The sequence below is a fragment of the Cornus florida genome, unplaced genomic scaffold (assembly GCF_030987335.1).
Source record: "Cornus florida cultivar Cherokee Brave unplaced genomic scaffold, ASM3098733v1 CherokeeBrave_3.0.0_Hap2_Chr01, whole genome shotgun sequence".
Classification (NCBI taxonomy): domain Eukaryota; kingdom Viridiplantae; phylum Streptophyta; class Magnoliopsida; order Cornales; family Cornaceae; genus Cornus; species Cornus florida.
Genome location: NW_026775571.1, coordinates 121367147 through 121380787, shown reverse-complemented (window position 1 = coordinate 121380787; position 13641 = coordinate 121367147). Strand labels below are relative to the sequence as shown.

The window sequence follows — 13641 nt, the reverse complement described above, 5'->3', positions numbered from 1 at the left end:
TTATTATAAGGGGATATTTGTCTCACATCAGATCTGGATGGAAAAGTGATTGGGTATAAATGGGGTGGTAGGTATGCAACATACCTAATAGTTTGGGCTTTTGAATAAATAGACAAGTGCCCACCCATTTTAAAAAATAAATAAAAATCTAACTCATTAGAGGTAAATTTATTTTGATAAGAAAAATAGATTTAAGTGTAATTTACTTGTTAGGTATTGAGGTATTTTATAACAAAATATGATAATTCAGGGGTATTATATTTTTTCCTAGTTGGTACTCATACACACTTGTCTCTTCTAAGACTTGAACCCCTGACCTCCCTTTAGAAAGTAAGAGGCGGTATACTGATACCATTAGGCCACTGACTCGTTAGTTTCAGGTATTATAGAGTTATTTACAAATTCAAATATAATTTAGAGACAATTTTTTGCACTTTACACTGTTTAATAACATCATTAAGGCTGTTTTGTTTGGATGTAAAATATTTTTTAGAAAATATTTTTTTATTTTCTGGTGTTTGGTTGTCGTAAAATATTTACGAAAAAAAATTTAAAATTTAACAAAAAAAACTTATCCATCAATTTTTGAGAAGTTATTTTACATATCCCACCCGATAGAATCGACTTCAATTTCAACGTAAACCTTTGCCAAACACAGAAAAAATGAAAAATATTTTATGAAGCCTAAACATCTTGTTTCTTTGGCAATCGATTTTGAACCTTCTTTCCGTACTTGGAGGAAATGGTAAATGTTGAAACAAAGAAAGCCAATAATAAAATTAAGGCTAAAGTACACTGACCTCCCTTGAGGTTCAGTCAAGTTACACTGACCTCCCTTTTTATTTGACAAATTACACCAACCTCCCTTCAAGTTTAAATCTTTATAACAGAGAGTACCCCTCAATTAACTGCCGTTAAATGTCAAGGCCCAGTCAATGTTAGTAATTGCTGATGTAAGTTTAAAGTTACTAAAGTACCCTTTTAATTATTATGAAGACAAATTTAACCTTACTTACTGAAGTAAAATTACTTAAAAACCTTCCATGGTTGCCATTACATTGGAGCCTTTTGGGTTCCATGCAATTTATTAGAATCTACTGGAGCCACCGGTACAAGCTCTCTCCATTAGACCTTTCAAAAAGAAAAACCTCTCTCGACTAAGTAATTTTCATTGGATGGTTCTTGTACTCCACTCTACATAATAAGCAACTGGCTTTTTTTCTTTTTTCTTTTTTTCCTCTTCTCTCTTTTAAACTCACCATTGAGTTACTTCATTTAATGTATTCCTTATTATGTAGAGTGGAGTATAAGAATCATCCAATATCAACGCCACCAGAAAATAAATTTTCTAAGTGTCTTGGTTTTGGACTTCTTTTGTAACCAAATGCAATTGGATTAATTATAAATGGAAGGTGGAGAGGATCTACTACAACCAAACCTCTAATTATATATAATCCAATTGATTATTTGGTGTGTTTGAGTTTCAGCACTAAATTTGAGTTTCTGCCTTCCTATACCCTCATTGTTGTCACCAATCAAACCCAAAATATATATACACCAAATCAAACAAATATATCCTCTCTCTCTCTCTCCCTCCTCTTAAATTGTTTCTTATCAAACAAATATATTTAAGTATATATATATATATATATATGTCTCCTTCCAAATTGTTTCTCTTTGACATAAGGATAATTTTGTCTTTTCAATGTATTGATGCGAAAATCCTTGTGACTTAGAATGACGGTGTTTACCTACAAAACAAAGGCACGTCACCTCGAATGGCACCAGTGGGGTGCCAGCCGAGGACCCTCCGACAATCAAGTTAGTACTTGTAATCGTATCACATAATAATTATGAAATATTCTGTTTAGGGGTTTTTCCTCGTACCTTCTTTAACGGCTCGGTGCTCTATTTATGGTTGTCGATTGGAATCAAATTAGTCTCGCAGGAGATCCGCTTGTGCGAGATAAGAGGAGATCGTTTGTTGCCAGATTTGTCGAGGATGTGATTTACTCCTTTGACTTTCTCAAATTGTGCCCAGGTTATCCTTACCCTATTGAACTATGCCGTCACTCATTATCCTGGATAAGAAATGTTATCATTCTTATCCGATAAAAATCTTTATCTCTGATAACGAAGCATATCGAAGAGGTCTAGCGGCTGGTCAAGGTAGGTTAGGTTTATTTTTCCCTATCAGTTGCCCCTTATTCCCGAGCTTGCTCGTTTAGCTTTGGGAATGTAAATTTTTATTTTTTATTTTTTTATTTTTCCCTTCCCTGAGGGAACAGTGCCCGCGGGTACTATTCATGTGAACAGTATTTTTTATTTTTATTTTTTTGCCCTAGGCACTATTCCATCGGGAAAGTGCTCGCGGGTACTGTTTATGTGAACAGTAACTACTTTTTTTTTTTTCTTTTCGCCCTGGGTACTATTTTTGGTAACATTGGGTAATCTTCCCCTGGGTACTATTTTTGGTACCCTTGGGCAGAGTATTTTTGGTACCCTTGGGTATTACTTTTGGTACCATTGGGTACTCTACCCCTGAGTATTATTTTTGGTACCCTTAGGTAATCTTTCCTTGGGTACTATTTTTGGTACCTTTGGGTACTCTGCCCTGGGTACTATTTTTGGTACCCTTGAGTATTCTTCCCTTGGTAAGGGAATAAATTGTACGAGCTTCACTCAGGTCGTCACTTCTTTAATAAGGGGATTAAATTTTACGAGCTTTACTCAGCTCGTCCTTTTAGTAAGGGATTTTTATTTACTATACCTCATAGTAAGGGGATATTGATTACGGGATTCATTCAGTCCGGGTCCTTGTAGTACAGGACACTTATTTACTATCCCTTATAGTACTGGGATATTAATTACTGGATTCATTCAACCCGTGTCCTTGTAGTACATGACACTTATTTACTATCCCTAATAGTACGGGGATATTAATTACGAGATTCATTTAGCCCGGGTTCTTGTAGTACGGGACATTTATTTATTATCCCTTATAGTACGGGGATATTGATTACGGGATTCATTCAGCCTGAGTCATTTTAATACAGGACACTCATCATCATCCCTTGTATCTTTTTAGTAAGGGAATTAGATTTTTGTCAAGCGTCGAGAATGCCAAGTCCTATTGAGCTAAGCATGCTTGATGATTACTTTTTTGCCCCTTTTAATAAGGGAAGTGGATTTGCTTGAGTGTTGTGAGCTCTCCCTTTAATAAGGAAGTAGTTAACCCGTCGTCTCTTTACCGAGGGAAGAAGATGAAGTTGACCCTTCGTTCCTTTATGGGGAAAGAGATGTAGTCTGAAGGAGGGTAACCCCTTTAATATGAGAAGTAGTCGTCTTGTCTTTCTAGTAACTGAAGGAAACTTTAATTATCTCATCCTTCTGCGTAGAAGGAGTAGCCGGCTTCTTGTCCCTTTAATGAAGGAAAAATGTGTTATTGGCTTCTCGTCCTGGACGACTAGTGCCCTGGAGGGGTCGCTAAAGGAGAGAGAGACTAGAAACTCGACTAGCTCGATATACCAATGTTGGTACGTCAATCTTCTAGACCTTGTCATCATATGCAGATCGACGATTAATATCGTGTGATCCACTATTCTGCCCCCGATGGTGGGATCTTGGGTGATGACCCATTCTATAGATGTTTATACAGCGGACGGGGTGCCTGGTGCTGCAACAATTTACAGTTGTCTAAAAATATTAAATTGTGTTAGAAATGATTACTGAAAATTAACCTGCCATGGATTATCAATCCAAAATTCTACATAATCTGAAGTCGATAGGCAATTGCTGCAAAGGAAGAGAGGTGACGACTGTCATCTGGTAGGTGGAGGCTTGGTGTCCAGCGATTGGCGTAATGGGGGCGTGGTACCCAATGGCTGACAGATAATGGTCTGGTGGCCAGTACCTCGTTGGGTCCAATGATTGCACTTCACTTAGGAACCTCCTTGGAAATACAGACCTCATGGGATCTGGAGGGACATTAGACCTCCTTGGACCTGAAGGCCTCGATACATTCTTGGGTGTAGAAGGCCACCTTGATTGCACGAACAGACGGAGTAATGAGACTTTGTTGCTAGAGACATCCTCAGTGGTAGAGGGTTTACTAGTAGGTAGAAACCCCCTTGTTGGTAGTGATCCTCTTGAGGGGTGGAGACCAACTCACTTATGTAGGCGTAGAAGGACAAGGCTTTAGTCTTCAACGATCAGGCCTTGGTAGTTAGCTGCTGTCAGATATGATATTGAGTTTGGTCTTAGACGACCAAACCTCAGTAGTGAGGGGACCAAGCATCGCTAGATGGAAAATACCATACTGGATTGCTTGGGTCGACGTGCCAAATTTTGATTATTGTCATCGTACACTAGATGGCATCACGCAACCCACCGTTTTGCCCCCAATATGATGGACGGGTAATCATGATGTAGAGATCCGTCCTTATATAAGAACATGGAAACCCGTTGTCAACTGATGACTTTGGGATGGTTTCCATGATCGGAAACTTTCGTCTCGCTGTCTGAGCCAAGTCGCGTTAAAATTATTATTTCTTCAGAGAACTAATCGTTTCCCACAGACAATGCCAGCTGTTGATGCAAAAATCCTCGCGACTTGGAACGACGGCATTTACTTGCAAAACAAAAGGACGTCACCTCGAATGGCACCGGTTAGTACTTGTAATCGTATCATATAATAATTATGTAATATTCTGTTTAGGGGTTTTTTCTTGTACCTTCTTTAACGGCTCGATGCCCTATTTATTGCTGTCGATTGGAATCAAATTGGTCCCGCAGGAGATTCGCTTGTGCGAGATCAGAGGAGATCGTTTGTTACCAGATTTGTCGAGAATATGATTTGCTCCTTTGACTTTCTCAAATTGTGCCCAGGTTATCCTTACCCTGTTGAACCACATCGTCATTCATTATCCTGGATAAGAAATGTCATCATTCTTATCCGATGAAAATCTTTATCTTTGATAACGAAGTACGTCGAAGAAGTCTGGCGGCTGGTCAAGGTATGTTAAGTTTATTTTTCCCTATCACAATGTTCATCCTTTCGTAAATAAAATACAATAAATATAATGAGGACATATATATAATTTCACTTGAACAATTAACACCATCCACTTGACAGCTATAACAAAGAAGTTGGTGTAATTTGACAAACAAGAGGGAAGGTCAGTGTATATTGATGAAACCTTAGGGAGGTCAGTGTAATTTTCTCTAAAATCAATGCAACAGAGAATTTTAAAAAAAGAAAAAAAAAAAGAAAAGATACCAACAGAAATTTATGAAGTCATTTGCCGTGAGCAAACAAAAAAAAGGCAGTGACATAGGATGGAATTCTGGTGTCAGCCCTGATCCCACCACCTCACTCATTATTCAAAAAAAATTAAAAAAAAAAATCATTTCTTTATATCAAATATACTTGGTTTGAAATAAAAATAAAGCAGAATGTTCGTGACTGTGATTTTCAACATAGAAACCATGATACCTTAACCAAATGGAAAGTTACATCGACTTTCTGTCTTATCTATAAAAGAGAGCATGAAAATGAAGCGGCATACAAACGTCATCTTAAATAGGACACACCAACTACGTCAACATTTTTTCTGCATTTGCTCTCTCAGACCTCCAAGAGGGCCGTAACCTTTCTCCCTCAGATTCTGTGTTTTGCTACAATTACAACTATCAGTGTTGAGATTCGCACCGCACTTGAGACACAAACCTTTGCACCTTGGATCGCATAGCGCGTTAATGGTGATTTCTATGTGCACCATGTCTCTTATATGCTTTGAAATGTCAATTTCTTTTTCTTCGGGGGGAAAATACAGCCTGTCATCTAAATCAATTAAAGCTTCGTCATCATCTTCTTCCTCTTTGATACTTCCTGAATTTTTGAATATGTCTTCACCAAATATCACTCCCATATTAATAGTATCTGGTTCTTCAATGGGTTCTTCAGTTAGTAACAGCGTGAAATTCGAGAATATGCACTTAGCAGCTGGCTCACCACATCTTCAACATAAAACAAAAAGCAAGATCAACATTCATGATGAAAGGAATAGAAAATATCATACATGTACGAAACCACGAGCAATTAGGCAAACTTGACAGCATGCTGTTTTGTTGTTCAAATTACCAGCATAAGGAAGAATAAAGAGGTCACATAAAGAAAAGTAGTCGATTTTGTTTCTTCATAAATTTTAATAGCACATATTCATGTTTCAAAATGGGATCCTTATGAATGAAAAGACAAAAGGACAAATTACTACACATGCACAAGTTCAGGGAATTCATTGAAGGGGAAAAAACACAAAAGAACAAGAAAAATGGGATACATATACATACATACATATCACGTCCACAAAGATGATCTTTCAGTTCACTTAAAAATGTTCTCCATTGGAAATTAAAAAATGCCGGTTTAGTTAGCCATGGCCTGATGATACTTCCTCACCTTCCAAAATAGAAGGTTGAAGGTTCAGGTCCCCAAAGGGGCAGAAGTGGGTGTACGTGTCTTTCTTGCCGATGAAAAAAAAAGGAAGTTACAAGCCAATGAACACAAGTAAATTATTTGCAGAAAAATAATAAAATCTTTAGTGCTTACAAAAGATCAGTGAAGAATTTATACCCCAACTAATCAAATAGGATTTGCATTGTGAACTGAGTCTACAATTATGCATCCAGAGAAGAAAACCAACAGAGAAGGGTGATAGAAGAAAGCTAACGACTTCACAACACATGATACCCTACTCCCATCTCTATTTTTTTTTGCCAACTAAGCAATGGTATGTCAATAAATAAATTGATACATTCATTATATTCATATATCACAAAAAATCATTACTGTTTCCTTATTAATTTTTCAGGTAATATAATACTATCTGAACATACACCAACTCCATGGTGATTGCAACTGCACCAGCAAGACAATACAACTGCGTGCATGATTCCCCTCTTTTTTCAAACTTTTTTTTTTTTTTTTTTTTGTGGGGTGGGGGGCGTTCAGACAATAATATGAAGTAACCCACTAGGAAGTGGTAGCAACTTTACCACCAAGATATTGTCAATTGTGCATTAATATGAAATGGAGATAGTTATCTGATACCGGTAAATATTTGTTACTCACAATACTATAATGAAAAGTAGTTTTCACAAACATATGAATATTTGTCATATCACTTAGTAACGTAATGCAGCCTAGTCTGTCTGTCTAGAAGTAAGTTGTTTAGCAAACAATTCTGTTCTGTTCAACCCAATTTCTTTCTTAATCTTTCAGAAACATCAAATACAAAATATTTATGATTTCTTTCACTTACGAAAAGCCATTTGCTTCTAGAACAAAAAGTGTTCCAAATGGAACTTTCTTCATTTGGACAGTTATGACAGATCAGGTTCGACTTAGCAAGCAGTGAATATAATCATTTCTTCATAAGCTTTGTCACAAAACAATAACAAATCCATATATATATTTTCTTTAATGGAAAACATAAACGAATCCTTAATCATTCAGGAAACAGAGAAAGGGCTAATAAAATATTATTAACAGCATACTTTCTTAGAAGGACACATATATAAAACATCTAACCACCCTAACACTTTTTACGTCAGACTTATTTACTATTTCTAACTAAAACACAAAACAAGAAATGAGTTGAGAAGTAGTCACATCAATAAAAACCAAAGCAAAACTATAAAAACATAAATTTTGGGGTTGTACTGAAAAAAGAAACGCAAACTTGATGATTAAATAGAATACCTGTTGCAGCCCAGAGTGATTACAGTTCGTATGATCCCATCGAGTCTCAACTTCTGCTTCTTCCTTGTTACATCAATGGAGATAAGAGTAGGTGTTCCAAGCGGAAAATCCTTCACAGCTTTTGTGACACGTAATCCCATTACTGAAGCCCGAGATTTTGAAATCTTGGTTGAAAGCTTCCCTAACCCAAGTCTCTCTAAAGTTGTGCAGTATTCCACATGTGAGATTGAAGCTTCTCTCTTATAAACAACTGCCCCTTCCCATGGTGATCCCATATCATCAACGTCCCCTTGTTCTTCACTTCCCCAATCATCGCCAATTGGGCTTTCCTCACCAGATAACTCATTACTGAGATTTGTGCATTCTGTAGCTATAAGCTTCAAGGTACTGGGTGGCCTGTTTTTGAAAATTGTACTTGTAGTTATGGTACCAGAAGGTAAATATCGTTGTGCATTGTAATGAAAGAAAATGAAGTTTGGGTTTAGAGAAGCATTTCTTTGGAATTTCATATTATATCCCTTAAACAAGGTAATATGAGAACATGAAGCTATGGAGGATGAGGAGAATACAAGCGACATCTCTCTCTCTCTCTCTCTATTTGGTTTGAAACAACTCTTTGGAATTCAGCACCCAAGGTTTCCGGATAATTCGTCAAGTTGACACGTTTGAAACAACTCTTTGGAATTCAGCACCCAAGGTTTCCGGATAATTCGTCAAGTTGACACGATATATTGACAAAATCTGGGGACGGGAAACTATTAGGTGTTGGGAATACTTTAAACTATTCTTTTGGTAAAACCATGACGAGGTCAGAGTACAAATGATAACAAGCAAGCCCTGTGGCAATAATGGTACAAGTTAGAATAAGAAAACAGGAAGCGATTTATATTCAAATTTAGAAAGAGAAGCAACTGAATAATTTCAATATGTGCCTAATCATTTAAGTTACATATTCAATTTAAATATTACTATTAATACCATGCATTAACAAGAACAAACACTACGATGTATAGACAGCAATGAACAAGAATAGGAGCTATTGGCGGATATGCTAGTAATGAGAAAGCAGACATTGGCATACTCACATGATATAACTGGTTTCCTCAAAGAAATAGAGTTTGCTTACAAAGTGTTGGTACAGACAGAAAGCAACTGAAAAGTATTAAAGACAAATATATAATCAATGGGATATGTTTGATATCATGCTGATGTTTTATTTATCACACTATATCATCGACATAAAACGGATATTGAGATAAATATATGTTTTAAATGTTATAGGCACTGATATGAGGAGTTACTGGAAGAAAATGACAGTAAAGATTCAGCAGTGGCTGTCACATAATGGTAAAATGTTCCTGAGAGAAATTGAAACATTAAAATTGACAATGTATAAGAAATTTACATTCACCTCATTCTGAACATTTTTAGAGTTATTTTCTTGGAATTATCTAAAATTTTCATTTTGGTGGTTAATTACAAAACAATAGATAGTAAATTAACTAACAGATTTTTCTTAAATTTGAATAACTTCACTCAGTTTGGAAGAAAGGCAAGCCATAAATCCCTGAGACATGGACATTTTTCTAATAAAAATATTTAAATATTTGCCTTGTCATGAAATAAATTTCAGTATATCTTTTTGCTTGCATTATTACTTTGGAGTGCAGCCATCCAATTTATGAATATTTCACCAATAATGGAGTTGTGGATTGTGAGAATGGAAAATGAAGTTTTTTTTTTTTTTTTTGGGAGAAATAATGGGAAGTGAAGTTGATGGATGGAATTTGAGGTTGGAAATTAAGCAATAAATGTATTAAATTAGAACTAATTGAATATGAAGTGCAAGATGGAGTACCGATTGATCTAAGGATGACCAGAAATCGAAGCGCGCATGATGTGTGTGTGTGAGTATGAGAGAGAGAACGAGAGAGAGAAAGAGAGAGAGAGAGGAGGAATCTAATGTACGTACCGGAGTTTTGCGAGGCGGAAGAGACGGCAGCAGCGGCCACAGGCGGTGAGAAGGTGTTGTGGAGAAGAGGAAGAGGGCAGTCGCCAGTCCCAGTGGCTTTGAAATTTGTAATTGGGGCACGCTTTTACCTTAATAAAAGAGATAAGGAACGAAAAAATATACTAAAAAAAAAATGAACGGTTCTGATGCACCAAAATAAGAATCAGACGACCCTTGAGGAATGCAATAGTATTCCATTATAAAGGGATCGCCACCACCGTAGTATTTCTTGCACTCTGTTTTATCTTGAGATGGCTAATTCTGTGGTGACCGTGAGAGACAGAGAAAGAGAGTCCAAAAGATGGCCGCTGCTTTTCTACTGCAACTCCCAAACAACTTCAGGAACTTCTCCGTTTCGGCATCCTCTAACGGTACTCTCTCTGTCTATATATACATATTATATTATATTACACAAGTATAGTAAGTATGTTTGATGGGTTGGAGTTGTTTTAGGGGCTCCTCCCGGTGTTCCTCAATCTGGGGGTCCAGTGATTGTGGAGATTCCACTGGATAGAATTCGAAGACCACTGATGCGTACCAGAGCTAACGATCCACACAAGGTCAAAGATCTCATGGATAGCATCAGCCAAATCGGCCTTCAAGTACCTGTAAGTATTTTTCTTCATTTGGTTCAAATTACTTGCACTTTTCTATAATTCTATCATTCAGCTATGTATTGCTACATAGCTGTTGAATACTGTGCTTATGCTTATGAATTTATAACTGTGGAAGTAGGTATTAGCTTAAAGAAGAGTGTTTTTTATTTTTATTTTTTTTTATTTCCTTTTCTTTTCAAATTCGATTCACACCATCCACAGGACCACAATTTGCACCTAGGGTTATGATGTCTCGAGTGTGATATTATGCTGTCAGTCACAGCATTTGTTCTATGTGTGATCAATACTTCCGGTACTATTACAAGTTACAACACTAAATTTTTACCTACCTCTTCCACAAAAAAGAAAAAGAAAAAATGATCATACTATGAATTTTTTAGGTTATCAAATTAGTTTAGGTAGTGTTTTTTGTAAAGATTTTGAGACATGGTTTATTATTCTTTAGATTTCACCGAATTTAGGGTGCTCCACTGAGTTTGAATGCCTCACTTAATCCAACCAAAACTTACTAAAATCATGCTGAGATTTTGGTTCATTTACATTCCCAGTACTTGTTCTGATCCATGATGCCAATTGTTCATGTCCAATGCCTAAATTTCAAGCTAACTTCCAAAGCGAAATATGTTAGTATCGAGACTATAAGCAACAAGAGATTCGACAAATCATGACATGTGAACTCACATGATTTTTGAATTCTTGTAACTTGTTAAATTCAGTGGTTGAGTTCTTGTGTTGAGAAGACAACCTTTAAATGTTAAGCGAAATACGTTAGTATTGAGACTATAAGTAGCAAGAGATTCTACAAATCATGACATGTGAACTCACATGATTTTTGAATTTTTGTAACTTGTTAAATTCAGTGGTTGAGTTCTTGTGTTGAGAAGACAACCTTTAAATGTTAAGCGGAATATGTTAGTATTGAGACTATAAGTGACAAGAGATTCGACAAATCATGACATGTGAACTCACATGATTTTTGAATTCTTGTAACTTGTTAAATTCAGTGGTTGAGTTCTTGTGTTGAGAAGACGACGTTTAAATGTTAAGCAAAACAATATTGTTGTAAACAATGAAGCATTACAATATCATAAAATAGAACTTTGAGACATGTGAAGGGCTTCAATTCTTACTGTTTTACCATTTGTCATGCCTTTCTGTCTGTTTTCTGTAATTGTTAATTGGAGGAGTTGAATATGTACCTATAAAGAAACATATTGATACACTTCCTTTCCTTTTACTTCTCCAAACAGAAACTATACAAATAAGATATTGATGCAACGGGACTCCCATGTGTCTGTATGTTATGCATGTCTTTTGTGTTGAATATGTACTGATATTGCTAGGTGAACTTGTACAAGAAGGATTTAAGTTATATTGAGAAGGATGTATAGTGTGTTGTGTGGTTTCTGAATACCTATCAAGTGAAAGGAAAACTTCAGTAACGCTGGCTATGCATTATGCTTTGAGCACTGGGTAGTAAGGAAATAAAATGCTTAAAGAAACAAGTGCAATTTAGATGTGAATATTGAGAGTGATGATTACCAATACAAAAGCATAGAAGCTAAGAAATGATACATTTTTGAGAATTTCTGGTCATTGGAGGACAAGATGGGAAAGATCGTTTAAGATGGAACATATGCAATGGAACTAAAAAAGGTTCTGATAACAGTGACTGGTTTGCTCCAACTAGAAGCTAATTTCTGTTGTCCAATTCCTGAGAACCTTGATTGAGATAGTGAAAACTGCACATCAAGTACTTAAAACTGCACATTGACTAATGATTCAATGTAACATTTGGCCCCTGATAGAGCCAAATGGCGAAAAAGGTTGATGTAACTATTGTTTTAGAGCTGGGATTTAAGGCTTTTTGAATCGGATTGAGTTGAATGAATTAGGATACTTTCTGATTATTAATTTGTTTCAGAATTCTTCCGCAATTTAAATTGTATCTTTTCTGGTAGAGAGCCAACAGAACTCAATTCTTCCTCAAATTCTTTTTCCTAGATGCCAATCTTTTTTGCCAGTATTGAATGGAATTTTAGGCTATTTTGTATAATTCACAGTTAGGGTTTTTAAGCCTTTATTTTTTAATATACGCAGATTGACGTGCTCGAAGTTGATGGAGTTTATTATGGTATGTGCTTATTTAAATTCTTCAAAGGAAATTATTAAGTACTAATATTTTTCCGATTCATACAATTGGGTAGTCAACTGTTTTAGAGAATATATCAATGTCACCCAACAAAATTGAGCCAAATCCATTAAAGACAAGGAATTCTTTTAGAGGCTTGAATCCCTCAGCCATCTTTTTTTCCTTCTAAACCATCATTCATATCTTCTTTTGTGAGAACCAGCTTGTTGGGACTTGAGCTCCTAACTTCAGTTCAGGAAGTGGTTGCGGGCACCACTGGGAGTGACTCAATTTCCTCTTCCGTATCTCACTACATATCTTATGGTCTCTAGGGATTGATTTAGCCACCCCCAACATGATGACCTTTAATGTGCCTATACATGATTAAAGCTTCTCATTCCCTTTTTGTACCTCCACAGGTTTCTCTGGCTGTCACCGGTTTGAGGCTCACCAGCGACTAGGTCTCCCAAAAATCCGTTGTAAAGTTCGACGTGGAACAAAAGAAACTTTGAGGTTTTTTTGTTTTAATTTTTTTTATTATTATTTATAATAATATCATTATCATAATCCAACAATGCTTATATGCTTCCATTTGGTATTCAACCAACAGACATTTTTCTATCTTGACGTTTTTCTTGCAGGCATCACCTCCGCTGAGTCATTGTGAGCTGTCTTCTCAGAGTTGGATTGGTGACTTGCATTGTGTGCGGTGTTTCCAGTATATTATAGACTATAGTTATAATTTATTATGGTATGGCTGTTATAGAGGCTTTGTAGTAATTATGTATAGCATGACAACTTAATTTATCTCAAGGGAATATGCTCGGATGTAAGCTGTTGTTATCAATAAAGACAATCAGAAAATTGTGATTGTTGTTGTAACTAATGAAAATAAGAAACAGACTTTTAAAAGTTTTTTCCATTCGGAAGGAAAATGATAGAAGATCTGATGTTCAGCCCATGAGCCATTCGACTCCAAAGTTCTTTCCGTTACTTCATGAAACCGAATATAAGTCGGGATTTCAGCTATATAGATAATGGTGGACATGCAGAGCATGCATGTCTTCAGGCTCATGGAAACCATGGCAGTTGTATAACCCTTGCAGAGTAGCACAAGACT

The 13641-nt window shown here is 36.2% G+C and overlaps 2 protein-coding genes across 3 annotated transcripts; one reads left to right on the top strand and one right to left on the bottom strand.

The window, feature by feature from the left end:
- Window positions 1-5392: 5392 nt before the first annotated feature.
- Window positions 5393-9873, bottom strand: LOC132268461 (large ribosomal RNA subunit accumulation protein YCED homolog 1, chloroplastic). Of its 2 annotated transcripts, XM_059769306.1 has the most exons (4): window positions 9735-9859; window positions 8848-8914; window positions 7763-8599; window positions 5393-6018 (listed from the first exon to the last, which is right to left on the bottom strand). In XM_059769306.1, the coding sequence occupies exons 3-4, from the start codon at window positions 8338-8340 to the stop codon at window positions 5601-5603; spliced, it is 996 nt and encodes a 331-aa protein (XP_059625289.1). In that variant the 5' UTR covers window positions 8341-8599; window positions 8848-8914; window positions 9735-9859; the 3' UTR covers window positions 5393-5600. The 2 variants fall into 2 exon arrangements, with proteins under 2 accessions (XP_059625289.1, XP_059625296.1); XM_059769313.1 differs by lacking the exon at window positions 8848-8914 and having other exon boundaries at window positions 9735-9873.
- Window positions 9874-9993: 120 nt separating this feature from the next.
- On the top strand, window positions 9994-13443 carry LOC132268490 (sulfiredoxin, chloroplastic/mitochondrial). Its single transcript, XM_059769333.1, has 5 exons — window positions 9994-10144; window positions 10227-10381; window positions 12491-12524; window positions 12941-13034; window positions 13163-13443. The coding sequence occupies exons 1-5, from the start codon at window positions 10075-10077 to the stop codon at window positions 13176-13178; spliced, it is 369 nt and encodes a 122-aa protein (XP_059625316.1). The 5' UTR covers window positions 9994-10074; the 3' UTR covers window positions 13179-13443.
- The last annotated feature ends 198 nt before the right edge of the window (window positions 13444-13641 follow it).